Genomic DNA, 26,809 nt, shown 5'->3' on the forward strand with positions numbered 1-26,809 from the left:
CTCTGGATCAACTTCTCATCCCACCAATTAGTTGTGACATTTTCATGCTAACTGTAACAAGAGGAGATATTTAAGGGGGGATATTTTCAATTGCAAGCATACTTCTCATCTTAAGAGCACAAACTGCAGGAGCAGAAGGAATAGGAGTCAGCATACTGCGACTGGTCATCTCCATCACTTTTCCACAGAGAGCAATTCGAGAACATCTGGGCTGCAAAGCACACCTCGTGAACTTCCATTGATTGGTTCCTTGGGCTGCCAGCCATCAAGTGTATTTTTAGATACTTACAGCAAATCTTATTGCCTGCTAAAGAACGCCAAATCCGTAGTTCTAGTCAGCTGCTGTTTTTCTGAAGGGAAGTTATTGGGGGCAGGGGAGGGATTTGGGTTGACGTGCTTACTTTGCTGCAGTGCTGCAGACTGCCACTGTGCAGTGATACCTGAGTTAGCCTTCAACTCGCCAGCTGGTGACGGGTATCAAAGTCCGGCTGCAGCAGTGCCAGCTCAGCGTGACCTGCTCTAGTTTCTCTCTAATCCTAAGAGGAAAACTCTTGGCCTGGACGCAGCGAGATGGTTCTTTTCCTTCAGTAAAACCATCTCTGCTAAAAGAGGGGGGAGCACTTAGGGTGGGGTCTTCTTTTCCCATTCTTAGTGGCTCAGGCTTTATCGTTCCATTTTACAAAGGGATGCATAGTAATTTAATGTAACGTGAATAGGCTGACTCCTTATCTGGGTAAAAGCTTGATGCATACTACAGTTGTGAACATGACAGAGGCATTTCTTTGGACTTCTGGAATGTGGCACGCGCTTTCTGAAAGGAGGTGTTAGTTGTGCCCTATGTGTGCTGTCTGCCTTCTGCAGCAGGCTGAGTGGGTGCTGAAAGTGCTTCAGGAGAGTGCAACTGCCTGAGCAGGTGTGAACTCCTCATCTTAGTGCTGCAGGAGTCAGAAGTGCTGTGCTTCCAGACAAGGGTTCATGGTGTTTCTGGCTGCTTGTACTTGGCAGATGCATCTTCCTGTCCTTTGGGTGCTGCCTATCACTTCTCTCTGAAGTTTCTTACGTTTTTATGCTTGATTGGAATTTCTGTACTACCACAGCTGTTAAAGATGGGCTGTGTGCATTTAAAAATAATAATAATAATGACTTGTATTTACCATTTTTGAAGAATATTCTGTTAACATTTTTGATTTGAGGCAAATTTTCCTGTCCTCAGACATACAGTGCTGCTCAGGCTGTCAGTACTTCAGCTTTTCTTAAAGCTCCCATCTTCAGCATCACAGAGTATCCCAGGCCCTTTAACCCAAGCTGTGTTTGTAAACCTTTGAGTATGTATGTATTCAAAACTGATCTTATCACTGCAAGCTTTGTCTCCAATTAGATTAAGTCCTCTGGAATAGGGCTTATGTCACTTGGAAAAACAAAGCAAAACTCTTAAGCGTACCTACTGTGTTTCTAAGTAGCATATGAATAATAAAAATATGGGCTAATTTTTCTTGCCCTGACAGACTGTTCACTTTTGAAGGTCCTAAAATGGATAGGTTCTGATCCTCATCTTGGTACATCTCCCTTCCTCATCCTGCAGTGGATGCCTCAGACACAGCTCTTGCTGACAGCAGATGCTGGATGCCATCTGAAAGCTTACTGTCCTGTGCTTATTTTGATGTTGTAAACTCTGAACGGGTTGTGAGCTGCCAATTGTTCACAGCAGCATATTGAGTGAGAGTCATAATGCTAGGAAGTTAGTTTTATTCATTTTAAAGTGTTGTTATTAGAGGCATGAAGAGTAAGGCAAGCCCAAGATACTGCCTCTTCAGCTCCTGACTGGTTTTTGCAGCAAGCAGTTTCATTTCTAGTGCTCGTTGTACAGGGTCAAGTACAGTAAATCTCTGACCTGAGGCCAGTATAATCTTAATTCCTTGCAGATACACTTGTTTTGCTGGAGAAGCTGTGTTGATTTTGCAGTGCTTTACGCTGCTAATTCACATAAGACTTGAAAACAAAATTCCATACATATACATCTATTTTTGGAGATTTTTAAACAACCCACATTAATAATACTGAGGACTTTGTTGTCTATTGGGAAGTGGCATCTTCCGCCACTTAAGTGCCAGACAAAGAATTAGGAAGATGGATTCTAATGTCTCTGGCACCAATTTGCTGTGTGGTCTTGGGTGTGGAGTTGGGGAGTATGCTTTCATTGTGGATTTGTTGGATTCTGTGGAAAGAGCTAGTGTGCCTGTGTCTGGAGATGGATAATTTTGAAGAATACCTCTTAGAAATGTTAATGATTCTCTCCTGGTGAAGTTGTGGGATTTTTTTCCTTTTCTTAAATTTTAATGAAGCGTAGTTGATGAATCTTAGCAAAAATCTGTTAGCAGCTGTAACAGACGTCACTCAGTTTCAAGCAGAAGGCCAGTGTGTTGGATTTAGGAGCAAGGATAGGTTTTATTTTAACTTAGCATTTGTTCAGAGTTTGAGAGTTTGCATTGCAGTGTGGAGCCCTTGCATAACCACTGCTTGAAAGTATCCTTTTATCTGATCAGTGTATTACACAGAACCTCTTTATTGGATAGGGGTCACGAGACTTGAAGTCCTAAATCAGATGGTGCTAAAATAGAACCATAGAGGGTGGCAGGAGGGCTGCTGTGTTGAGTTGTGGTCAAAGCTCTTCTGCCTATGCTGTGCTGCAAGAAGCAGACTGCCCTTGACTTGCTCTGGTGGGTGTTTGGGAACCACAGCCTAGTATGCTGAAGGGGGAAGAGGACTTTCCCATGGATGAGTGTGGTTGGGTTGTGGCCTGTTTTCTTTCTGGCATTCAGTTCTAATGAAAGTAATGAGCAAGCGAACCTTTTCAAATAGGTCTGCTTTGCTTATTCCCTGAGCTGAATGCCAGGGTCTGTTGCACAAACTTGCCAGTTGTACCAAATTGTCTCCAGCAGATTGTCACGTGTGAGGTAAGTGTTTGCCCACAACTATTGTATCGCCTTAAATAAGAGCTCGTTACCACTGTTGAATACACAGGAAAAAGCAACTATGCTCTGATTCAGTTAGTGGTGGTAAATGAGAATAACTTTTCTCAGCCAGCACATCTCCACAACTCTTTTTTTTTAATTCATTGAGAGTGATTGGAAGATATATAAAGTGGCCTAGGAATTAGCATACCTGACTTACAGTTGAAACCTTATGGTTTTTTTGTATGTGATGTTACCATCCTGAGCTCAATTAAAAGCGAGGGGAAAAGGTGCAGGTTTGGCTGCTAAGTCTGGATATTACTGGCCAGTTAATGTGTGTGTTGTGAGGGCTGCTACTCCAGATCGTAGGTCTGGCAGGGTTGAGCCTGCTTACAGCTTGGGCTGAGTCCCTCACCATCTGTTTGTGGCAGGAGCCTTGCTTATTGTATGTAGTAAATGCATACCACTGCCTATCGAGGGACCCAGGGCTATAAGTTAAGTGCATTAACTGTATATTAAAATGATTGTTCCTTATGCTGTATGTTGTAAGGCAGTCCAGTCCTGTGTTTTAACCTACACGTGGTCAGCAAACGTTTTTCCTGGCCATGAGCAGTACAACTGGTGTGACCATGTGCACTGTGTGAAATAACGCTCTTTCTTTTGAGGTATCAGACAGGACATGAAATTAAGATTGCCATCAGCAGTCTGATCCAGCAGAGTGGGATTCATCTTGAAGGCAACGATGGGATGAAATACTCCAGCTATTTGTTGCCCAAAGCCAAACTGCAAGGCACAGCTTTGTGTTTAGAAGAGCAATGTATTTCACACAAGTGGACTGGTTGTTATACAGTTGCTTTTAAGATATGCAGTGAAGCTATAAAGCCATGTATTTATTTTTGTCTGGAAGGATGCTCCTAACACGTACCAGGAATGGCAGAGCCTAGATATTACACAGATATTTGTAGTATAGTTGGTTCTTACAGTGAAATCTTTACTTCTAGATGCTGATTATATCTCGTCTCTGATAGCGTGACCACACTTAGTATGCATCTGCAGTCTACTGAAGTTCATTTGGGCTGCAGGTCTCCGGTTAGTGACTCTTTGCTGCAGTGATGGACAGTCAGAAAAAAAGTGGAAATGAAATCCAAGTGTCTGGTTTGCTTGTATCTGTCTGTAATCAAATATCTTTGAGACTGAATGGGTGCTCGATTTGCTTCTGCTAGGAATGTCTTCATGGGACTTGGCTAGGTTAGTGTAAAAACCCAAGCATTTTTTGAAATTCTGAAATGAAGCTGTGACAGATATAAACCTGACTCTGTTTTCTGGGTTTTTGATTCTTAATAATATTGCAATATTTAATCTAAGCGAGATTTAACCTTTTTTTTTTTCCTTTTGAGAACCATGATTTGTGGCCCTAAATACCTGGGGTGATGAGGACGAGTGTGCATGGACAGAGATGTAGAGGTGTGTCAGAATGCCCTTGTCATGAATTTTGTCCAAGTTATCTTTTACCCATGTGCTACCAGAGCCATTTAGTTCCTCAGAGTGGGAAAGAAAATAGATGTTTTCAGTCCCATGGAGCTGTGATTCTATGCTTGTTCCCATCAACACGTGCAGTGGCAAGTGGAAAGCTCAGTATTAGCTTTTGTGAACTGTGAACCCAGGAAAAAGTGTCAGCATGGCATTGGGTCTGAGCTGTTTACATTGTGCTGGACTGTAAGGAGGCCGCCTCTGGTCTAAGTGGTGTTGCTTTGTATGCATGGATATGTCATCACCCGTTTCTCAACTGGCAGCATCTCCAGCAGTGGGAGAGCTGAGTAGAGCAGGAGGTGTTGAGGTGTGCAGTGCCTAACGTTTGTATCTGGGATACCGAGCACTCCTCTGTGGTTTCCCTTCTTATTAAGCAGGCACAAACCTTCGAAGGCTAGATGAACTTGTAAATGCACCTTTTAAATTTGTGATTGGTCTTTGAATTCAGAGTCTGGACTTGAGAGCCCTATGGTAGGTTTTTAGTTCTGTTGTTTTTCCTTCTGCTTAACCACCCAGGGAAGCTATAGAGAACAACAGAGAAAACAATTTATTGCAGCTAGATGGGGGACAGCGTGTAGCATGGAGTAAGTACAATCCTAGAGAATGAATTCAGAGTGAGAGGCCAAAGGAGCACTCTTTCCTAAATGAATGTATGCTCCCTGTTAGGGAGCTAACTTTGTTCAAGTCTCCTTGATAGTTACACATTTCCAGAGCTTTAAGATGCCTCATTACTTGTGTTATTTGCCATGAGCTGTTAAAACTCAGCAAGCAGGTGGCTGCTAGTCAGGAGGAGAACTTTTCCATCCCAGTGTCTTCAGGTTTAGGTACATTGTGGATTGCTCAAGTAGTTGCTGGGCTTTGTGCTTTTTCTGGGAGGTGCTGGTAATATATTCAGTTGTTCTGGTACAGTCACTCAGCAGTACCATATGTGGCCCGTAGCAGTGCAGATGGGAATGAGGGTCTGTAGGAGCTGTCAGGGCAACACAGGCATGTGTTGAAAGAATGTTCAAGCTGGGATGCTGGCATGTCACAGACCTCTGCTCCCTCCCACTCCCTCTAGTTCCTCAGAGAAGAGGTGGTAGAGGAGTACAAGCAGAATCCCTGCTTTGCCATCCCAAACAGAACCACCTTCTGTGTGTTTGAAAGTAGCGTGTGTTGCACATCTACAGGTGCCTGGAGGAGACTGGGCTGGGCTATCCCAGCAGTTTGTATTTGTTTAGCCTTCCTCTAAAGGATTTTAATGCCTCCTGACGTCCAAATTTGCGGTACTGAAGGCTTCAAACAGCACTCGTAATGTTTTGTTGGGAGATGATGATTATGCAAAAGATCCCTTTTCTCATTTTTTGATGGTCTGTCCAGACTTCTCTAGGAAACATGAACTACACTTAGAAATAGTGAGGCAGTTCTTAGTTACAGGATTACATGCTTCCTACTCCACCCCCTGCACTCTGCTTAATTTCAGCATACAGGGTGATCCCATAAGGGGATAGAATTATGGCTGCATGAGCAAGCTCAAATCTGCCATTTCCTAATTTCTTAATGTCTGATTTTCTCAATCCTAAATACCTTTTCTGTAATGGAGGGCTTCATGTGTTTGTTCCTTGATTTTTTTTCTTTAAAGATGCATGAAAAAGCTTGACTGTAGATCAGTGACAAAGATTCAAAATTCAGTGCCCCTTTCTCCTTTGAAATGAGAAGCTTTACCATTTGTACCTCTCTTCAGGATGCTGCATAGGAATATTAAAGCTTTGACTGAAATCAGGAATCAATGTTAAAATACATATCTGTTGTACTTCTTCTGTGGAAGAAGTTAATTTACTCTGTTTTACAACATTCTGCGTTTGTAATCTTTTGATAAATCTGATTCAGTTATTTTTGGAAAAGAAAGGAAGTATTATGTATCCACCTATTAGAGCCATGTAAGCAAATACTTTCTGAAAATGTTGGCTGGCTCAGAGTGGATTTGGGGGAGGGTCAGTTTAATCAATCCTCTATCTTCTATCTCAATGAACCTCTTCAATGTTGTTCAACCTGAAGCAAAGCAAGGGGGTGTTGCTACCTTTCCTGAAGGAGTTTTTTAGGATTTCCCCTTCAGAAACAAAAGCAAGTTGCTGGATTTCTGAAGGAAACAATTTTGACGTATATGACCAGTTGTCTTCAGGGCAATGTCGATAGTCTTAATTAAAAAAAAACAAACTGTGATTCACAAGAGCTCAATGTAGATTCGCATGTCCCTTTTCTCTTTGAGAGGGTCATTTCTCATTGTTCTCCTTAGTCTTCCCCCTCCTTCTGGGTAGCCCTGTGAGTTGTGTAAGATTGTCCAGTAGGAACTTCAGTAGCCATCATTTCCATTTGAATATTAGACTGTGTAAGAGCTAACTAAGAATGAGGCTTATTTTGTACACATGAAACAGTTCCATCTCTTGATATGTACTAGGCACAATAAAAAGCTTCAACACAACAGCAAAGAGCGATTAAAACCAGGGCCTCTTTTTGTTTCCCTCTCACTAAATCTGTGGAGTGCTTGCTCCAGCTTAATATCACTGATGGCGAGAGCTTGGCACATTATTTCAGGTATAAATCTTTCTGATTTAAGCTGACTTAAGTATTTCTCCACCGTGCCATTTGTTCCCATGGCTGTGACCATGTGTGCTGCCCTACCCCCCTGGTGCTGACACAACTGTTTTTGGAGCTGTGTTGCTCTGTGCATCAGAGAAGCACTTTTTTTTTAAAGGGAACTGTAGTGTTGTTACATGGTTTGTTTATAACTTTTACTGATAGTGAATTTACACAGTAATGTGTAATGGTGCATTTACAAGTGTGTGGGTAGTGGGAGCTTACAGCATCTTGGTAGTGCTTCTTGGAGCACGTGAGCAGATGAAGTCAAGACCACAGTGTTCAATTACTTGTTGCAACTTAGTTGAAGAGGGTACCATAAAACTTAGAAGTCTGTGGTGCAGAAAGCTTAAATTAGACATCTTCCTTCTTCCCTGTGGTCAACCTTTTTTTGCTTCAGGCTTTTTTTTTTTTGCCCTGTGGTCCATTTTTTGGGTGACTGTTGAAACCAGTGCTAAAAATCATCATTTTTATGCAGGTGTGGAGCACAGATTTCTTTTGAAGCTCCTCTTGGGTGGTGGTCTTGTTCTTCTTGAAAGCTTAGTGAGTATATACGCGTGCAGAGCATATACCATCATGCATTTGCTCTGATTTTACATAACACCTCCCAAACTGCTTCATACTTTGCATTGTTTCAGCTGAGCTCTGCGTATCAACAAGCTACTGCTAGGTTGTGGTGACTGGCAGTGAAAGGTTAATCTAAACATTAACACATTAACCACGAGAGGATGTGTGTTGGGCACAGGCGGCAGCGTCAACCTTTGCTCAAGTGCCCTAGAGCATGATGCTGCTTTTCAACCTGTGTCAATCCAACTGTAACACGTGAGGAGTGGAACGGTTCTACGCACTCACAAACGAGAGGGCAGAAGAAATAATTAAGCATAAAGGTACGTCACAAGTGTTGAAGTTGCTGGTGTGTTTAGTATCTGCCCAAAGAACAGGAAGGCAGAAGGGCTGGGAGGCAAGCAAAGCATTTTTAAGCATTTCAAAGGTCTTGCCTCAAGAGGAGCTCAGCGAGTTGTGTGCAGCTTCGCTTCCTGCAGAAGTGTGAGGAGCTGAGTCAGCTTTGCTGAGATTTGAGCAGTGAATCTGCACATTTTGGGTTAGGCAATGAATCTACAAACTCAACTCTGTACAGAAAACCAGTTACAGAAATATGCTTCCCAACACTCAACCAGTATCCCAGTTTATTAACCCAGAAATAGTCATTGAAGTATTCCAACACTTCAAAACTTGCACAGGAAACCTTTTGGGAGGTGGTTCTTTCATTTCTGCTTTATCTCCTCTTAAAATGAGTTAAACAGAACTTGAGAAACTATGCTCTTTCCACAGCCCTCTTACCTTGAAAATACTCATTGCCACAGAACAAACAGAACTGCTGAGTTCTCACAAAGTGGGCATTGCTCATAGCTATGTGGGAACTCAGCATGAACCATGCGCTGCCTTGGCCTCAGTTCCAAGGACTTAAGGTGAAAACAAAAAATACAAATGACTGAAAAAACAAAGACAAAACACAAAACCCATCCTGAAACTGCCAGCTAATCCCTCCCATGAAATGAAGGTGTTTTTATCTACTAAGCCTTGAGTGGGCTGGGTGCAGAAAGGGCAGCTTGGAAAAATTTCTGCTCTTGGATGGTGAATGGGGATACCTAAAGAATGCCTGCATTCTGCTCACAGTGTTGCCCTTTGCCTATAGTATGTCTTATACAAAAGCAAGTGAGAGATTAAATATAGGGAAATGAGTTCTCCTTTCTGTTCGTTGTTGCCTTTAAACACCACTCAGTTTCACAGAAGTTTCCTGTGGGACGTGGAGATGTTCTATGCTCTTACAAACTGGCTTCAAGGAAGGTAGCAAATAGACGAGATGGAGTTGTTAGATGCTTGTGTGTAGCCTAGGAAGAAGCACGAGTCCTTGTCATCTGTTTACATCATGTATACAACACATTGTCCTTTTTGAAGGTTTTAGTTGTGTTGCCCTCCAGATGTACTCAATAACCACTTTTTGATTCATTAAATCAGCTCATTAGTCATCTGCACCCAGAATTACTTACTTTTTATGCTTTTTCTCCAAGGAGGGCTCCACCCAGTCCTTTGGAAACTTGACTCCCTCTGTTGCCTTTCAGATTTCTTTCCACGTTCCTCATCTCACCTCTTTGAGCACCTGATGTCACGGTAGCAATGTGTTCAGTGAAGGAAGGTCAGACTCTGGTAGAGCAGAGCACTCAGAGCCCTCAGAAGAGCTTGCTGCCCAACCACAGTTTGCTCTTCTGCTCTTGGTAGAGAGCAAGTGTGTCCCTGTAGAGCTGCCAGCTCCAGTAGGAGCCAGCAGGTCTGGCTTATTGGGGGTGCCACTGGTATGACTGAATGGAGAAACAAAGTTCTGGGTGAATACAAAAGTGCTTCTAGCTTAAAAAAGAAGAGTAAGTCTTGATGAGGCAAGCATGGTTACAGTAGGATTTTCAGTTTCCATCTCAGCCTCACAGGGTAGGAGCAGGGTGCCTCGTGCCTTTACCATTTTCTCAGGCTGTGTGCTTAGAACAGGTTTAGGTAAAATACTTCAATCACAACATATGGGTTGTTTTGAAAAGCATAGTAAAATTTAAACCCCAAATGGGATGTTTGGGAGCTAACATTGCAAAACGAGACTTCTAGTGACATTTCAATTTTATTCTGCTGCTGAGTGGCATGGCTGCTATTGTAAAACTATCTTAGGCATAAGATCTTCTTACCACATCCTTTCAGTATATGATTTAAACGGACTTTTAATTTAAGCAATTGCTTTAGTATTTTATTGCCTTGGGAATACAATCAATATAGTGATTCAAGGACCAAGTGTAGCAGGGAAGAGAGTCCCATTGATATCAAATGCACACGGCATCAAGTCCGTGCTGTACCAGAGGGAGTATATCTAAACAAGAAGTTGGTTTGTTACTCTGATGTTATAAGTATTTAAAGGTTATAGGGAAGTGGTATGTGTGGATCTTTTTTTCTGAAACACGTTTTCTGTTTGAAAGTCAATTGTGTTTCTTGTGAATAATTAAATTGCTTTTGGCTAGCTTATCTACCTGAGGAAGGTGATAATAATCTAGCTCCTTTCTTTTTGTATACACAGGTGTATTATGAGAATGGAATGACTACATTTTACATTATTACAAGTTTACAGTACGTTAAATAAAGCCTTGGAAATGGCTCCGCAAATGATGTAAGTTCAGTTTTGTTGTTTGGCATCAAGTGACTACCATAGATCGTGCTGCTGTTATATATCTCCACTGTAAATGCTTGACTGATACAAACACTTCCACCTGTTAATGACTAGTCTAGTTTAATATAAGAATTATTCTTCATCATTGTGAAAATTGTTTGATGTTGGTATTGTACTGGTTTACAAACCACACTATTTCTGCTTAAATAAAGAGTATGTTTTTGTATTCTAGTTACTGATTTCAATTAGTGTACAATTCTAACAGTAGCTTCACAAGATTCTTACTGTGAAGTTTTATATGACTTGTATTTCTTATATGGTATTCTCCAGGTTAAGTTTTCCAGCTACTACAACCTATGTACTGATAAGTTTTATTCTCATTTGATTGCTGTCTTCCATTCTGGTTCCCATGCGTTGGTCCAAATTCAAAATTATGCCATAGGCAAACACATCACCTTTTCCAAATGTTGCTGGGCTTTGTTGATCAAAATATCATCGTGGCAACAGCCCATCCAGAATGTTTGGCAACAAACCCTCAAACTTTACAGACAAAGCTAGCACCCATCTCAATACAGTGCATTAAATTGATCTTTTAAAGAAGTATTCTTGTGCTCCTGAGCCCCTGAGCTTTCTTTGAAAATCCCTCCTGTCTGATTATTTCTGTAAGTGAACCAGAAGTTAGAAGTAAGATATATGTTGTTATGGAAGTATATATGTGAGCAGATGTCTCTAGTTTACACCTCCCATAACATGGAGGAAGAGGAATCATAAAGGGAAATAAAATAATTAGGTGAATTGATAACACAACAGAAACTGTCAGTGCAGCCCTTTGAAGTTCTTTTGAATTTGTTTTAGATGATTCTGTTTCTGACTCTTGCAGAAGCCTCATTTTGGATGTCTAGAACATCTGTGCAAAGCTATTGGAACTAGTTAAATACAATAAACACCGCTGATTCAGTTGCATCCTCCAACATGACCAGTCCTCAGTAAGTACCAGATAAGGTTAATTATAATTTACTTTAATTACACAGGAACAATTGCTACCTGTTGGAGAGTATTGTTGTGACATTGAGAGATTCATTAGTATGACTGGAAGCAAAAGTTGCTATTTTAAGTTGCTATTTTATGCTATTTAATTTTATTTTAAGAAGGAATAGTGGGATTTTATCAGTTGTCTAAAGAGTGTGAATTAGTAGAAAAGCAAGAATGCATTAGGTTTTGGATTTATACTGAGAGCCAGTGGCTAAAAAATCTACTGTGTCTCATTATTTTCATATCCATTTGCCTTTTTCCTTCCTTTTCACCAAAACTGAAAGCTGCTTGCCAGCTCTATTCTGTTGGTTGGTTTGCTTTGCTTTTCAGTCACATCAGACTCTGCCTATGATGTAGTCTAAGAAATACAAAAGGTAAATTCTGTTGTGAGCAGGAAAGCTGCACTAATCTGTTTTCCTTTTCCCCCTCGTAATATTGGAGATGGGATCACTATGTGGTCTTCATGCAAAACTGAATCAGCTTATCTTAGACTTGTAAGGTTCACAGGTTGCCACTGAAGGTGAAAATCACAGAAAGAAGTCTGCTAAAATTAGCTCCTGTCTCTAATTTCAGTTGACAGATAAATACAGTCCTGTTGGAAATGACATGAATCTTAATGCTTTCAATCATTAGTAGAAGAGTAAAATAAAATAAGCCTTTAGACTGTCCTTGTAGTAGTCTCTCTCTTTGCTTCTACTTTCTGCATGGTGTGACAGTGGCTGTCAGTCTTACTTCAGTGCCTGATAATACTATTCTGGGAGTTGTAGAAAAGCACCTGCAGTCACTAGTCTCAACCAACATGGATTCACAAGGGGAAAGTTCTGTTTAAGGAATTTAATTCATGGCAAGGCTGCTCACCTGCTTGACCAAGGGAAGTCAGCTGATGTAGCTTTACTAAAGCTTTTGGTATTGTTAATCACAGTATCACTCTGAGCAAAATGTTCAGCATGTGTAGCATATAGCATATATAGCTAGAAAGAAAGAAAAAAGTGTGAGGTGAATAACTGGCTGCTGGATCAGGTTCTGGGGTGTATCAGACCTGGCACTGCCAGCTGGGTGAGGGAAAGGATTGTCCCACTCTGCTCTGTACTGTGCAGGCTCACCTCAAGCTCTGTGTGCAGGTTTGGATGCCACAGTACAAGGGCATAAAGATATTAGTGAGCATCCAAAGGAGGGCTATGGAGACGGTGTAGGGTCTGGTGGACAAGGTGTATGTGGCTGAGGTCCCTGGGTTTGTTCAGCCTAGAGCAGAGGAGTTTGAGGGGAGGCCTCGTGGCAACTGCAGCTCCTCACAGGGAGCGCAGGAGCAGCACTGAGCTCTGTGACAGTGCCCAAGGGAATGGCATGGAGCTGTGTCAGTGGAGGGTTAGGGAAATCGATGGGCATGGAACAGGCTGCCCACGGCAGTGGGCATGGCCCCAAGCTGCCACTGCCTGAAGAGCATTCAGATGCTGCTGTTAAATGCAGGGTTTGGGTTTTGTTCTGTATGGAGCCAGGGTTTGGATTCAGTGATCCTTAAGAGGGTCCATTCCAACTTGAGATATTCTGATTTCTGTGGTACAGGCAGAGCCTTTGTCTGACATACTTGAGTTATAAAAGCTTTTTCAGGTTTTTCAAATGACTTTCCTGTGTAATGCCAGCAGCGATTAGCTCCTTTAAATCTGGGTGAATGTTTTCCAACCAGAAAGGTTACTCTAATGTTTAGGCTCTGAGCAATAGGTTTTTCTTTCCATTTCACATAGAATTTTAGTTCCTTCACTCACATCTTTAGGTTTACAAGATACATGAGTTAAGAACTCTACTAAATAATTCATTTTTTTTCTTCTGAAAAGAAAAAAACCAACATATTACTCAGTTTGCTTGAATAGCTGGAATATTTTAATAAACTTCTTTAGGACAAAATCACCCATGCAACTTACACAGTTAAATAAGAGAGGTAACTTGGGTGCATGTGCTTTTTAACTGTTTCTCAAAGGAAAAAGAGCACCTGCTGTTTAAAGCTTGTGAAAACTAGCCTGAGATTGCTGTGAAATTAATAGACTCCCCTGGGTAAATGCCATTTTTGCACTTTCTTGCACTTTACTCTGAATCATGTGAAGCGAGGAGCTCTCACTGGGGACTGCAAGGGGTCAGTCCCTACTGGGGCTTCTCGTGAAAGCTTTTTTCTACAATAAGTTTGTCCTTCATGTGCAGTAGATAGTATACCAGCTGACAAAGTTTGAGTTCTGGGTGAGTATCTTGTTATAAATGTGGAAGACATGCATATGGTCAGATGCTATTTCTGCTTGCATGCGTTTAGTGGAGCAGTAGAAAGATACGTGTCTGGACTTAGAAGCTGTATGAATAGCTGCTTAAGATAACCTCTATAGATGAGTTCATAATTCTCCTAAATCTTTGTTCTCCTTTCAGAATTATTTTGAAGTAACTCGTGACAGAGGAATCTTTTGTTGTTGAATGAAATCAAGTTGCCATCTCTCAATAGTTCTTTGATTGTAGTGATCCACAGTGAGGGGGTCAAAATACATCAATCAACTAGTTGCTTATTTGTATAATAATTAAGCTTGACTATTAATTGCACACTTGCCAGAGTTACGAAGCAGCGAGTTTTTAGTTGGTGTAATTTCATGCCTTCTTTCTGTTCTCATCTGTATCGCACCAAGATTTTCATTTGGGGTTCATACGTTGTTTCCACACTTATTTGTTTATAACACATTCATTTATATTTAGTGCTTTTGAAGCAGCTCTAGCAGAGTAAAATGCTGCTCTGTTTTATCTGTGAGATTGCTGTTGCCACTCTGTGAGATCTACTGAAGACAAGTTTGGAGATGTTGGTTCTGTCCCCCGTTAATGAGGATACCTCCCTTAACAAAGTTGCCCCCTTCTTAGGGTTCTGAGACACTCTGCAGAGTTCTTGTCTCCAACTTAAAAATAAACAAGCAAATAAAAATGTTTAAATAGTTAAGAAGTATATGTGTGTGCCTCTATAGAGAGAGGTTTTTATTTTGCTAATTATGTTTTCAGGCCTGCAATAGAAGGTGGTGTTTCAGAAGTTGAGATAATTTCGCAGCAAGTTGAAGAAGAGACCAAAAGCATTGCCCCTGTACAGCTTGTTAATTTTGCTTATCGAGATCTACCCTTAGCTGCACTCGATCTGTCTGTGGCTGGGTCCCAGCTTTTGTCAAATTTGGATGAGGAGTACCAAAGAGAAGGGTAAGTACAAAGGACAAAACTTTATTTTCTAGTTTCACGTTATGGGAATGCTGCCTGTGGGGGGGGAGGGGGAGAAAACCCTGAGCTGGGAAAGAGCAGCCAGTTGTCCTCAAACTCATTTCAAAACCACTGCCATGGGATGGAAATGACTTTTTCTAATATAATTAATCAGTGCTGGTTTGGGGCTCTTTGGGATTATGTAATTCATAGCTACTCTTCAACTCAGTTTAGAAGCTTTCCCCCAGATGGGGAAAGCTACACCAAGCCTCTATCATGTCAGACATGCAGAATGGCCTGGTGAAAGCTCCTCATTAGTGGTGTTTCAGGAGGATTTCAGGATAACAGAGGGTTAGGTACTGTGTTTTGTTGTTGTTTTTTTTTTTTACATGGTTGTGTATCTCCTGACTGGAAGGTAATGACAATACTGCTGACTCCTGAGTAGGTCATTGCTTTTTGTAGAATAATTTGTATTGTGTAGTTTGCTTATGTGAGAATATACTTTGATATGTGCATATTACTTCTGTTTTTTGTGGTAGAATAACTGATCTAGTTCTGTTGGAATGAAAGATCTTAATCAGTTTATAACATTTGCTCAAACGTAACCCAGTGTCAGTTTATATAACATTACTCTACAGAACTTAAGAAGTTATCCTTATGCCTGATTCAGGCCTCACGTGGCTGTAAGTGGACTCTTGAGCTATGTTTTTCATGAAGTTTTGTGTCAACTTGAAAGGATACAGAGGAAGGCAGTGAGAATGATAAGTGCTGAAAACCTGCCATTGGAGGAAATAGCCTGTGACTGATGGAAATAACTGTTTCTATTTCACATGGAGAGACTTTGGGGAAATTATAAAGGATTGTCATAGTGAGGAAGAGAATGGTCTGTTCCATCCCTTTATTATTAAGGACGAGAAGTAAAGAGACTTGTATAACAGCAAAGAAGAGAAGAGTGAGGTTAGCAAAGTGCTTGGATGTCGCATGGGAGGAAGTGGAGAGTAGAGCTGCAATCATTAGATGTCTTTAAGATGACACTGTTATCTGGAATGATAACAGTACAGCTTAATATTCCTTGGGACAGAGATGAGGTGAGCACATGTGCATAACCTCTCTGACTCTGTGGTTACTACTCCACTGTATGTTGCACTATATAGCATATATATATATGCTCCACTGCCCATAAGATCTGTCTAAAAACACTTAACAGTAAATCATACAGAGCTCTCAAGATGAAGGCATGGAAAGGCTTAATATAAGCCTGCAATTATTAACAGTTGAGTATGTCTTAACCTGTGTTCAGAAATCAGCAGAGAGCTGCTTGATCTCTGCTCAGCAGGTATTCTGTGTGCTAGTCAGGAAAGAGTACAGAGGGTAAGACTCTTGCCTTTAATTTCTTTCTAAATTAGACTTTGTGAGACATCTGGAGAAATCAGTTACTCCAAACAAGGGGAAATACTTTCTGAGTAGGTTATGTAAGTATTGTTACAACTGTAACATGAAATACCCTGCATAGCAGAAGAGGTACTTGAAAATTAATTTGAGTATGCAGGTGTAACCCTCAGGCTATTTTGGTGCTGAGTCAATACAAGTTTTGTTCAAATACACATTTTAATAGATTTTTATGATCTGAAACTGATGATTCTTCACTGTGCCAAAGTGCACAGGTCTCTCATTGTGACTGTTTGAACAGTTTTATAGTCTAAGAGTGGGAATAGACTTGTTCTTTTCCTCAGCAGAGATGCTTCACGCAGACTTCTCTTGTTGCTTTATCATTCTGAATGGAAACAAGGCGGTGCCATCCAGACTTCCCAGCTGTAGAGGGGAATCTGTGAAGAAAATTCAGAGCTTTAGTTTGTATGTCTTAATGCATTTTGGCTGCGTATGTTCAACTGAGCCCCAGGGCTGCATCTTTTTTGTGGGAATGGCTCCTTCCTTTAGGAAGCGCTGACTGCAGTTGCTATCCTGTGAAATTCAGTAGCTGAGCTCAAGAAGGCTGGCAGCCCAAATAAAACTCTACCCCCTTCCACCTCGTGGCTTGTTTGGGAACGAGTCTGGTTTTATGAGCATGCTCTACTTTCTTTCTCATGGTCTTTTTAGTTGTGTCTAACTCATTTCTCTTCCACCTGACCTCTGAAGGGTCAGATCACGTCGGTACAGAAACTGCCAGCTACCTCTCCCTCAAGATGATGATGTGGAAAGGTCAGCACAGGAACCGATGGAAAATGAAAGTGTCTGAGTCCCTGTATTTTCTGCCAGCGTCCACATTGATAACTGTGAAGCTCTATATCCCCATTGCTTCTGCTCAGCTTCCAAGTGGAGATACTGAAAGATAACTCAAATGCCACAGAGTATTAAATGGGAATGTAGGCCTTGTTTTTCCTCTCTGTGGCAGTCTGCCTTAATTGCAGACCTCCAAATGTTCCCTTCTACATATTCTTTCCCTAGGAATTTTGGGGAGCTTGCCAAGCTGTATCACCTGTGTATATTCTCTAAGAATCTAATGTTCTAGGTCTATAGGTGATCTAGACAAACCCTGCTTGCTGTAATTGCAAGGGACTGCAGCAGGAAGGTCTGGCTTGTGCCTGCTTCTTGGAAAGTCATAATACAAAAATGGCAAGAGACTTGGAAAATACTGGGTTGTTGTCATAAGCTGTGCCTGTGGCCTTATTGGGGTTTTCAACACCTTACTGTCCACAATGTTTTTCCTAGCTCCTGAAACGAGTTGCCTCTCTTCATCACTAGTGTCCAGCTCCATGCACGGAGCAACAGGAGAGACATCAGGCTAGAGATGAGTGAGGGGGCAATGAAGTAGTCTTCTGATGTCATGATTTGGTTGTGTGGTCCCTGAAGCTTTCTTTTACCTTGCTTTCTCTAAGACCAGAGTGCACCAGTCCAAGCATGCATGCAAATTTAACCTGATTAGTGAAGGACAGCGTGATATTAACTAGAGGATATTTTTGTTGTTTAACTTGACAGAATGTGTATAGAGAGAAACCTGATATTAATAGGCTATCAGGTACAGGTGGGTCATAGCTCAGCCCTCTTTGTTTGCATGGAAGCCCTCAGATGACATCAGATTAAGTTCTCCCCTTCAACCCCAATTCTGGTGAGAGAAGGGAAAACAAAAAGAGAAGAAAATTATGATCTATCTTTCGGTAGGTAGATCATATGTAACCTGGAGTTAAATGGCTTTAAAGAAACTGGAATAAAAACTTCGTTTTGTGGAGATTGATGGGGCTTTGCAGTCAGTTTCTATCTCATAATGTTATTGAAGTAATTCTGTTGGAGGTTTGAGCTATTTTTGTTAGAAATTGTTTACAATGCTGGTTATTGCATTAAACACCAAAGAAAGGAGTGCAGATTTGATGACACGTGATGCTACTCCCTGAAGCACACCTGCAAGTAGTGAAAGTGTAATTAGGCAAGAAAATACCTTCTTCTATTCCTTCAGAAACCCCCAGACAAACCACAAACTGTGGCTTTTTCTGATGTGTGTTAGGCAAAAATTACTTATTTTCTTTCTGTGGACTTCTCAAACAGGGGAAGTCCAAAGATATAAGTGACAGAAAGAGATTAAGTTGAATGGAATTATGCATTGAAGATATTAATTATAAATCATGTGGATGGGCTGGCATTGCCTTCTTTAGATTTAAAAACAATAAGGTGCTTGTAGTCTCTGCACGTCAGTGTGTGGGATACGAAGGACTGCTGAACCTGGCTTGCATTCTAGCTGCAATGAGGGCTGATGTGCCTGGTATTAATGGAACTGTTGGTTTGTTGGGGTTTTTTTTGTATGTTTTTTTTCCAGAAAAAAAAACTTTCTGATAAATGCCAACAGTTTGCAACTAAAACACTTTGAATTTTATGTGGCTGTAGCAATTTGTATTTAAAAAGTTGGGAGTTCTCTATGCAGTGGAGCTCTGTGAATAAATAGTAGCTTGGTTCTCAGGACCGATGAGTTCATTACTTGCTAGTCTTGTCTGCTCTGCAGTTAATTTTAAGACATTCTTACTCTGTGCTGCATTCTGTACTTAGACATTGCAGAAATGATTGAGGCATTGACTGGAGACATGTAGATAAGAAGTAAGTTCATGAAAAAACGTGCCTTGGGTTCCAAGGAGAGCAAGTAATGTACACTTCTAACAGATAAGGTGATACTTGTGTACCCAAAGCAGATGATTTTCTTCATGTTTGTGGATTTATTGGAGAATCTATGTCTGCACAGAACTCAGTTTGCATGAAAGGAATGTTTCTTTGAGGAGATGAATCACCCAGAAATTAAGGAGCTTTTAAAATATTAACATTAACTTTAAATGCTACTCTTAATTTCTTTTTTTTGTCCAATAGTGTTCTGTCTGCCAAAAAAAAAAACTTTCTTCTATTTCTACATTAATGATTAATAAGAATGATGGAGAACAGTTCAGAGATTGTCTACATGCAGTGGTGTGTGCTGTGAACAATCAAGGATTGGGACCAGCTATGATCTCCATGTTTTCTTTAATATGAATGATACCTGTGCAGTTAGTTAGTGAGCCTGTCTCAGTAAAGATCTGTGTTTGGTGGCTGGGAAGCAAGCAGAGAGATGCAAACTTTACATTATTAAGCTTGCTCTGAAAGTAATACTTCCTATTTACTTCCTTGAAAATTCTTCCTTGAAAATTACAACAACTACAAAGAGCACAGTATCACTTTTCAATAGAGCAAACTCAGCTACAAAATACTATTTTTCAACGTAGTCACCACCACTAGCTGTGCGTTTTTGTGTAGTCTGAGATTTGTTTGGTCCCAGGCCAGCTGGAAAGGAAGCAGTTGGCATCTCTGAGAAAAGAATGAGATGTGAAGGGAATTAAAAAAGTAGGAAAATCAAATATGTCCAAAGAACGGAGATTCAGAGACTCAGAAGCTAACGTAGGAAGAAGAATTTTGTGAGCTTATCATCTGAGATTGGTTGCAAGTCTTCTCTCATCCTGGAGGAAAAGGATATCTGTTCCTTGAGTCTGTCTTCTGTAATTGTGTCCAGTGAATGCTGTTATTTCTGTCTTTCATATTCACATTTCAGTTTTTATTTTCATCGTTGAGGTTTCTTTTTATTTATGATTTCTGCAAGGCTTCAAGGTGTTTTGTTTTTTTTAACCAAATCAGCTAAATTCCTGTTCTTCTTTTGTTTTCCGCCTTTATTTGTTTGTGGCTTAAAATATACCATATTTGAAATGTATTCCCTTTTGTGAAGGGTTTTGTGCAGGTGATGCAGATCCATTTTCATACATGGTGAATAATCGTGATCAGGTCACAGCTAGAGGTGAGGTGCAGGGGTTTTTAATGTCAGAGCTGTATCCTACAGTGAGCAAATTCTTCATATTTACTCAAGTGATTTCTTTAAACTTCCTTTACATGCCAGCCACAGTCTGAATCCAGAAAGATGATGCAAAATCCTAACAGTAAATACAGCGAGGCTGTAGTGCTGATTTATTCTTTGTACAGTACTATATCACTACTGCTGCACACAAATGCTCCAGTCTGAAACTAAGAACTGCAGTGCAGCACAAAATGAGTTCAGGGCTTCAGAATCTGAGAGGTGACCAGCTCTTCTCTAAAGAATGTGTGACATGTCAGACTGCATTACAAAGAAGTTGTATGATTTTAAAGCTTTCTAATATAGATCCTTTTGAGCTTTTCTCTTTGCAAATGTTGTTTTCTAGAGTAACTCATTACTGTGTTTATTCTAATACCTGAATTCTTCCACCATGTCCCTCTTAGGTCTTTTGTCAATAAAACCAGTGGATAGAGGGAGAACCAACTATAAATAAGAAACAGCAGCAACAACAAAAAAAGCCACACATATATATATCAGTGGTTTTCAAGCTTTTTTGATTTATAGATCTTCTTTCCCTCTCTTTCCCAGTAGAACTTGTTTTTCCTAGGTGGTACTTTTTGTGCCTAGAAATCTAGTGTCCCACACATCACTGTTTGCAAAGTACATTCTTGTAGAGGGGAAATGATGCATGTCTGACTTATCTGGCTTAACATTAAAATAGTTGTCTAAATTGGAGAAGATGTGGCTTGCTGCAACAACTGAAAGATGGATAATCGATAGGATAAAGGAGAAATGAGGAAAAGAGAAATATTAAGCTAGAAGGAGAGTCTGTGAAAAGGTCAGCTGAAGGCTGAGCAGCAGACTAAAAGCAAATGAAATGTTAGGATTTGCTAGGAAAGGAATAATGAATAAAACAGATTCCATACTGTGCTTTCCTGAAAATCTAAGCTTTGCCCACATCCTGAGCATGTGTGGGGTACTGGCCCCTGTCAAAAGGATATGATGAACAAAAAAGATCTGGAAAAAGACTTGAAAACAGTGATCTAAGGTGTAGAACGGTGTACATTAGGATTGTTCTTTCTGGAAAGAAAAAGGTTAATATGAGATTTGATTGAGATTGCAAAATTGGTGACACAAAGTTTGAAATGAGGTTTGATGCCTCCCTCCTGAATCCAAATTCCAGGTATGTTAGTAGATTAAGAGGCCAGTTGAAAACAAGCAGAAAGGTGGGACTTTACCCAGAGGGCAGTGAATGTGTGAAACTGCCTGTTAAAGAATGAGTGGCTTCTAATAGCTTTAGTGACCCTAAAATAAATAAATAGATAAAAATTGGATAAGTCTGTGGAAAAATGGTATTTTTTTTTGTTGTTTTTTTTTAACTTTGAAGGTTACTGAGTAGAATCCTTGAGCCCACATCTGGCTCAGAAAGTACTGTATCTGAAAGCTGAAAATAAGAAAAAAACAAAAAACTGCCAGTGCTGGGAGTTTTAATGGGAAGTATTTGCTGTGTTCTTGTGCACCTTGAGACATCTGCTCCTACCCGCAATTGGCTGCAGGATATCAGGCCTTAGTTCCATTCCAGTATGGCTGTACTTCTGTTTCTTAAAGGTTGATTTTTAGGTCTCTGTTTCTTAAAAGTTGATTTTTAGGTCTAATGTTAACCTTAGCACAAAATGGAAAAGCCTAATTTAAAATAAAAAAATAAAAAAACAACTGAGAGGAATCATGTACAAGATAATCACATGATGTGTGTGGAAAAAAGTCTGAAATACACCTGTGAAGAAGGCAAAAATGAATGCAGAAAGCATCGTCTAAGGTACCTCAGATAGGTTTAATTACATTAATGCATCTCAGCTCTATTCCAGAATATTATGTACAGTTCATATTGTCTGTATGCATAGAATCACAAAAATTGGTGCAGACCTCCAAGACCTTCCAGTCCAACTGTCCACCTATCAGTGTTTCCCACTAAACAATGTCCTTCAGTACATCTAAACATTGCTTGAACTCCTCCAGGGTTGGTGTCTCCACCACCTCCCTGAGCAGCCCATTCCAGTGCCTGACCGCTCTTTTGGGGATCATCCAGCCTGAATCTCCCCTGGCACAGCTTGAGGCCATTCCCTCTATTCTTATCAGATTCTTGTTGAACTTCATCTCACTGGCCTCAGCCCAGCAATCCAGCCTGTCCAAATCCCTCTGTAGAGCCTTGCTACCCCCAGGCAGATTGACACTTCCTCCCTACTCGTCTCATCTGCAGACATACTGAGGGACACTCAATACCCTCATTCAGGTCATCAGTAAAGACATTAAACAGGGTGGGCCCCAATACAGACCTCTGGGGAACACTACTTACACACAGTCACCAGCTGGCTTTAACTCCATTCACCACCATTCTCTGGGCCTGGTTATCCATCCAGTTCTTTACTCAGCAAAAAGTGTACCTGTCCAAGCCATGGGCTGCCAGCTTCGCTGGGAGAATATTCCGTAAGTCTGCGTTACAAAAAGCATGCACTTCTTTGACCAAAATAAATAAGGAAATGGGCTGCCCTCAGTAGTTATACTAAGATTATAGGAGAAGTCTGGGAGAGGGATGCAGAGCTCTGCCTGTCCATTACAGTTGCTCAAGGCCTCCAGTTGCTATTTGTAGCATCTTGTGAGGCTCCTGTCTGTGTAGTCTCAGCCAGGTTTTGTATTATTGAAACTTAATATATTTCAGTTACTTCCTGACCATGGCTTTTCTTCTCCTTCAATTAGTCATTTGGATCTCATCCATCCTTCTGTTTGCTAATCATATCCATCTTGTGAGATGCAAACACTTGCTGCTAAGCCAAAAAAAAAAAGAAAAAGGCAGGGTAAGGTATAATACAGATTTGGGGTATTTGTTTGCTAGATTAGAAAATAAAAACAGTGACAGCTGTTAACAGCTTGAACAAATTGTTTGTAGTTGTTCCTTACAAAAGAAATATGTTAAATCTTTCCCAGTTTTGCCTTATGCTCTTTTTTTTTCCAAGCTGTTTATTAATAAAACTAGCAGTGATGATAACAGATTGGTTTTCCACACTGCCATGTGTGAAAGTATCTTTAAAAAGATTTTACCCTGTAAAATTCCACAGTGTATTTAAATTTCTCATAACCCTGCATTGCTTTCAGACAAGATATTCCAGCTGTAGTGCGTTTATTTATTTCACCTAGGAATTGTAAGGCAGGTAAATGATAATCTTAGTGGATAGAGGAGCAATGGCCAGGATTTGGAAGGTAGATGTAAACCCACTCTAACTCTGGTATGGATTTGTTTTCCTCAAATATCAAATTTCTCATCTACTGAATGGATGAGCCCTTATATATTGTGAGAGATATTCTACTAAGATAGTTGAGAGTATTGAAGGAGATGAAGAGATTTGTTTATTAAGATCTGGTGTGGTTAGTGTGTCAATAGGTTTATCTACATAAAATATTTTTCTAGCTGTGTTCATTTTATTTATGTCCCTTCTTTACAGAAGATAGGAAAGAAAAAAAAAGACCAAGGGAAGATCAGGACTCTATTATACAGTTGTGTCAAATTAACGTGGGAAGTGAACTAACTTTCCAGCCCCCAAGAAAGAAGCTGTCCAGTGCACCACTTTTTAGGGCATAATATGCTTATTGGTGTCAGTGGATTTAGAGGACTTGGAGCTTGTTTGCTCGGCAGTGATGTGAAGGTGCTAATCCCTGTTCACAGGACAAGTGTTAAACAAGTGCACCATGGTTTAGCAATGCATGCTGAGTATCATAGGTTATTTAGTGGTAGACTTGGAATATTTGAAGATATTAACTACATAGAATTTTTAAAGGAGTGTATTTAGGCCCTCTACTGATCATTCTGAGAATAGGAAATAAGAAAATCAACCTTGCAGTGCCAAAGATGCTGGCAAAGCAGGTCTTTTTGGAAAAGAGAAGATAAAGACGAGAATAGAACTAAAACATGTACTAATTAGAAAAAAAACAATCTCCAGTGTTATTTTGGAAAGATCTTAGAAACCAAAGAAACAAAAATACCAGCTGTGATAAAACCAGTTATCCTGTTTTGAGATGGAGGCAAATAAAATCCATTAAAAATCCACAAGTTTGCCAGAAGGCCTTATTGGGATGATCTTCTTTTCCTTAGATTTTTAAAAATATGTATTTTAAATCCAGTGCCTTCTGTATATTTTAGTGCATTATGATTATTTTGTGGGTTTTTTGGGGGGCAAGAATTGAGAAGAAAGCTGCTTTGAACTGCTGCGTCAGGCTAGAATGCTTAAATCCTGTAGTACTTTGGGTTAGAACCTGAACACAGTTGAACTAAGGGAAAATCCCTAATGGTGTTACTTGTCAAATCTTCTTCAAGCTTCTGAAAGTCAATTGAGAATGTCTTTTGTGGACAAGTAATCAGGCAGCTCTGAGTACAAGTTGATATATATTCTGAGTATATCAGATTATATACGTTATATTCTGAGAAGCTGCTTGAAAGTGGTAAGTCTCTGAGCATTGCTTAGCATCTCTTCTCTATTTTTGAGTTTAGATATGTCAGGAAATGTTTTGAGATGTTTTTGAGTGTTTGATTGTAACGTGAATTACTGCGTCCACAGCTATTTATTGGTAATGTAGTTATCTTATTGTACACTATTGATTTCTACATATTGACATCATAGTTCATACAGTGCACTATACCATACCTCATATGCTTTCAGTTTCTTAAAGCTGAGCTAATAAATCCCATCAGGTCTGTATTAACTAATGTGTATTTGCAGTGCTTTGGAAATGCAGTGTCAGCCAAGCTTTAGAGCTTTCAGAGGTGGGCCAGTATAGGAACATTACAAAATGCTGTGATGATAAATGTTACAGTAAATACTATATCAATATTTAGCTATGGGAGAGTTTTAGGAGGAAAAAAATAATCAGGGTGGGCTTTATGTTTCTGAACTCCATGCTACTGTGATTCTTGATAGAAGTATTTTCAACAGAAAAAGAGGAAATTTTGAACAACCCATTTTAAAACGTGTATCAGCATTAGGAAAGCTCTCGTAAAGCATTGATTCATCAGCTTCCTTCCAGAGCTCTCAACGTCACAGATGTACTCAACAGGAATTCTTGCTGTTTCTCTCCCTACAATAAACAAATTTTCTCTTGAAATCCAGCCACTGGTTTTGGTTGAAGCCAAATGTTCTGACAGCCCTGCAGAGGATGGTGACTGCCAGCTAAGGGAAAGGTGAAGCAGGATAGAAACAGGAGTTTTCTGCAAAGAGTTAAAGCTGCTCTAGCAACTGGAACTTAGGTGCCACAGTGAATGAGCTGTGCTCTTAGCTGGATGGTTGTTATTAGATGATGCTGAAAGCAATTCTATTGCAGATCTGCTACTGACCCAAGCAGTGTCTTGAATTTCTTCACTTGTGAAAACGCACATTGGAAAACAAGGAGTTGTTGTGGACTGTAATTTCAGCTATCAGTATTACTTGTTGTTGAAGTAATAGCTACATGCTCTTTTTAATTTCTTCTCATGGTTTGTTTGAACCTTAGAACTCTGGGAGCGTATCTGTACGACTCAGTAAGTGATCCAGGGCTCTCTAGCCCTTAAAACCAGTGGCATAGCACAGCTTCCTTCACTTTGCCTGAACTTTCTTTCTCCTCCAAAACAAGGTGACCTCTGTTTAGCCTGGTGCACAAACAGATTGCTGACTTGGACAAAGTAGACAAGCTAGACAGCCCCAGCCAGTTGCTTAACACTTAGGCTATCTGATGTTTGCTAGTAGAGGCGGAGCTGTGGAGTATCTGAACTTACTCTTTGGAGCTTTCCAAAATCCTGTTGCTCTTTTTCACGATGTGCAACTGATTGCTGCTGTTGTCTGACTTGTCTTGCCTGAAAAAGGATAAAGGTACAAGGCCATAAGGTGAAATGCTTGAGAATCTGGTATAAAAAAAATCATTCCTTCTAACTGAATAGCAGAGGGCTGTTGTGTCTTGGTTGCCACAGATAAGTAATTGCAGCATGGATGTCAAAATCGAGGTGCATGAAAAATAGTGAGACAGGAAGAAAGTAGAAAAGCATTATATGATCATCAGTGTTGCGTTACTAAGTCCATTGGAAGACACTTGAGTACTGATATACTCAAGAGAGTTGGGGAAACCCATTGAAGTTGAGACACAAATGGTTGCCAGAGTGAAGTCTTGCCTGTGTAACAGTTGCAATTAACTACGCTTATTAAAGGGGTTCATACAGCTGACAAATGCAAACAGGATTTAACACTGTACTCATTTGGGAAACAGCCCAAGTGTAGTAAAGAAATCAGTGAGTTTTGCAGTCTACATACAATATTGATGAGTGTATCCATAACAGCAGAACTTATTGTTTTGAGTCCACTGCTCTCTAGTTCTCTTCCTTTTTCACTTCTTCTTTTCTTTTCTTTTTTTTTCCCCTCTTAATTTTCTTTTCTTAGATCTAACTGGCTAAAACCGTGCTGTGGGAGACGAGCAGCTGTGTGGCAGGTATTTTTGCTCAGTGCAAGTCTCAACAGTTTCCTGGTAGCCTGTGTAGTGTTGGTGGTGATTCTTCTGACTCTGGAACTCCTAATAGATATAAAGCTTCTGCAGTGTGAGTAGGGGGATTTATTTTTTTTATTTATTTTTTATATTATTTTAATGAAATGAGGGCTTAACTTGCTGGGAGGTTTTTGAAGGGGTGGGTTGGAGATTGGTGGGGATGTTTTTTCCCTGCCATGTGGCTGGTTAGTAGGCTAGGCAAGAACTGTGTGTTTGTGGAACCCTGGTATAGTGAAGTCAGTCCCTTTTCTATTTTGCTGACCAAATTCATATAGAACACATTTTCAGAGGATACAGAGTACACATGCAGATATCTGCGTGTTGGTACCTGAAAAGTCTGTCCTTCAGGTCAGAAACTCTCTGTGCACGAAGGAAAATCATATGTATTGTTAATCTCCCTAA

General features: G+C 40.3%; 1 protein-coding gene across 1 annotated transcript in view; it reads left to right on the forward strand.

The window, feature by feature from the left end:
* The first annotated feature begins 10,217 nt into the window (after positions 1–10,217).
* Positions 10,218–26,809, forward strand: part of TMEM266 (transmembrane protein 266) — a 51,543-nt gene continuing 34,951 nt past the window's right edge. Inside the window, exons 1-4 of the mRNA XM_065733597.1 lie at positions 10,218–10,299; positions 11,180–11,285; positions 14,353–14,541; positions 26,305–26,459. Coding sequence (XP_065589669.1) covers positions 11,272–11,285; positions 14,353–14,541; positions 26,305–26,459 — 358 coding nt within the window. The 5' untranslated portion in view covers positions 10,218–10,299; positions 11,180–11,271. The remainder of the gene's footprint in view (positions 10,300–11,179; positions 11,286–14,352; positions 14,542–26,304; positions 26,460–26,809) is intronic.

The sequence above is a fragment of the Cyrtonyx montezumae genome, unplaced genomic scaffold (assembly GCF_038088225.1).
Source record: "Cyrtonyx montezumae isolate F1298 unplaced genomic scaffold, pur_monq_1.0 scaffold_17, whole genome shotgun sequence".
In the NCBI taxonomy this organism is placed as follows: domain Eukaryota; kingdom Metazoa; phylum Chordata; class Aves; order Galliformes; family Odontophoridae; genus Cyrtonyx; species Cyrtonyx montezumae.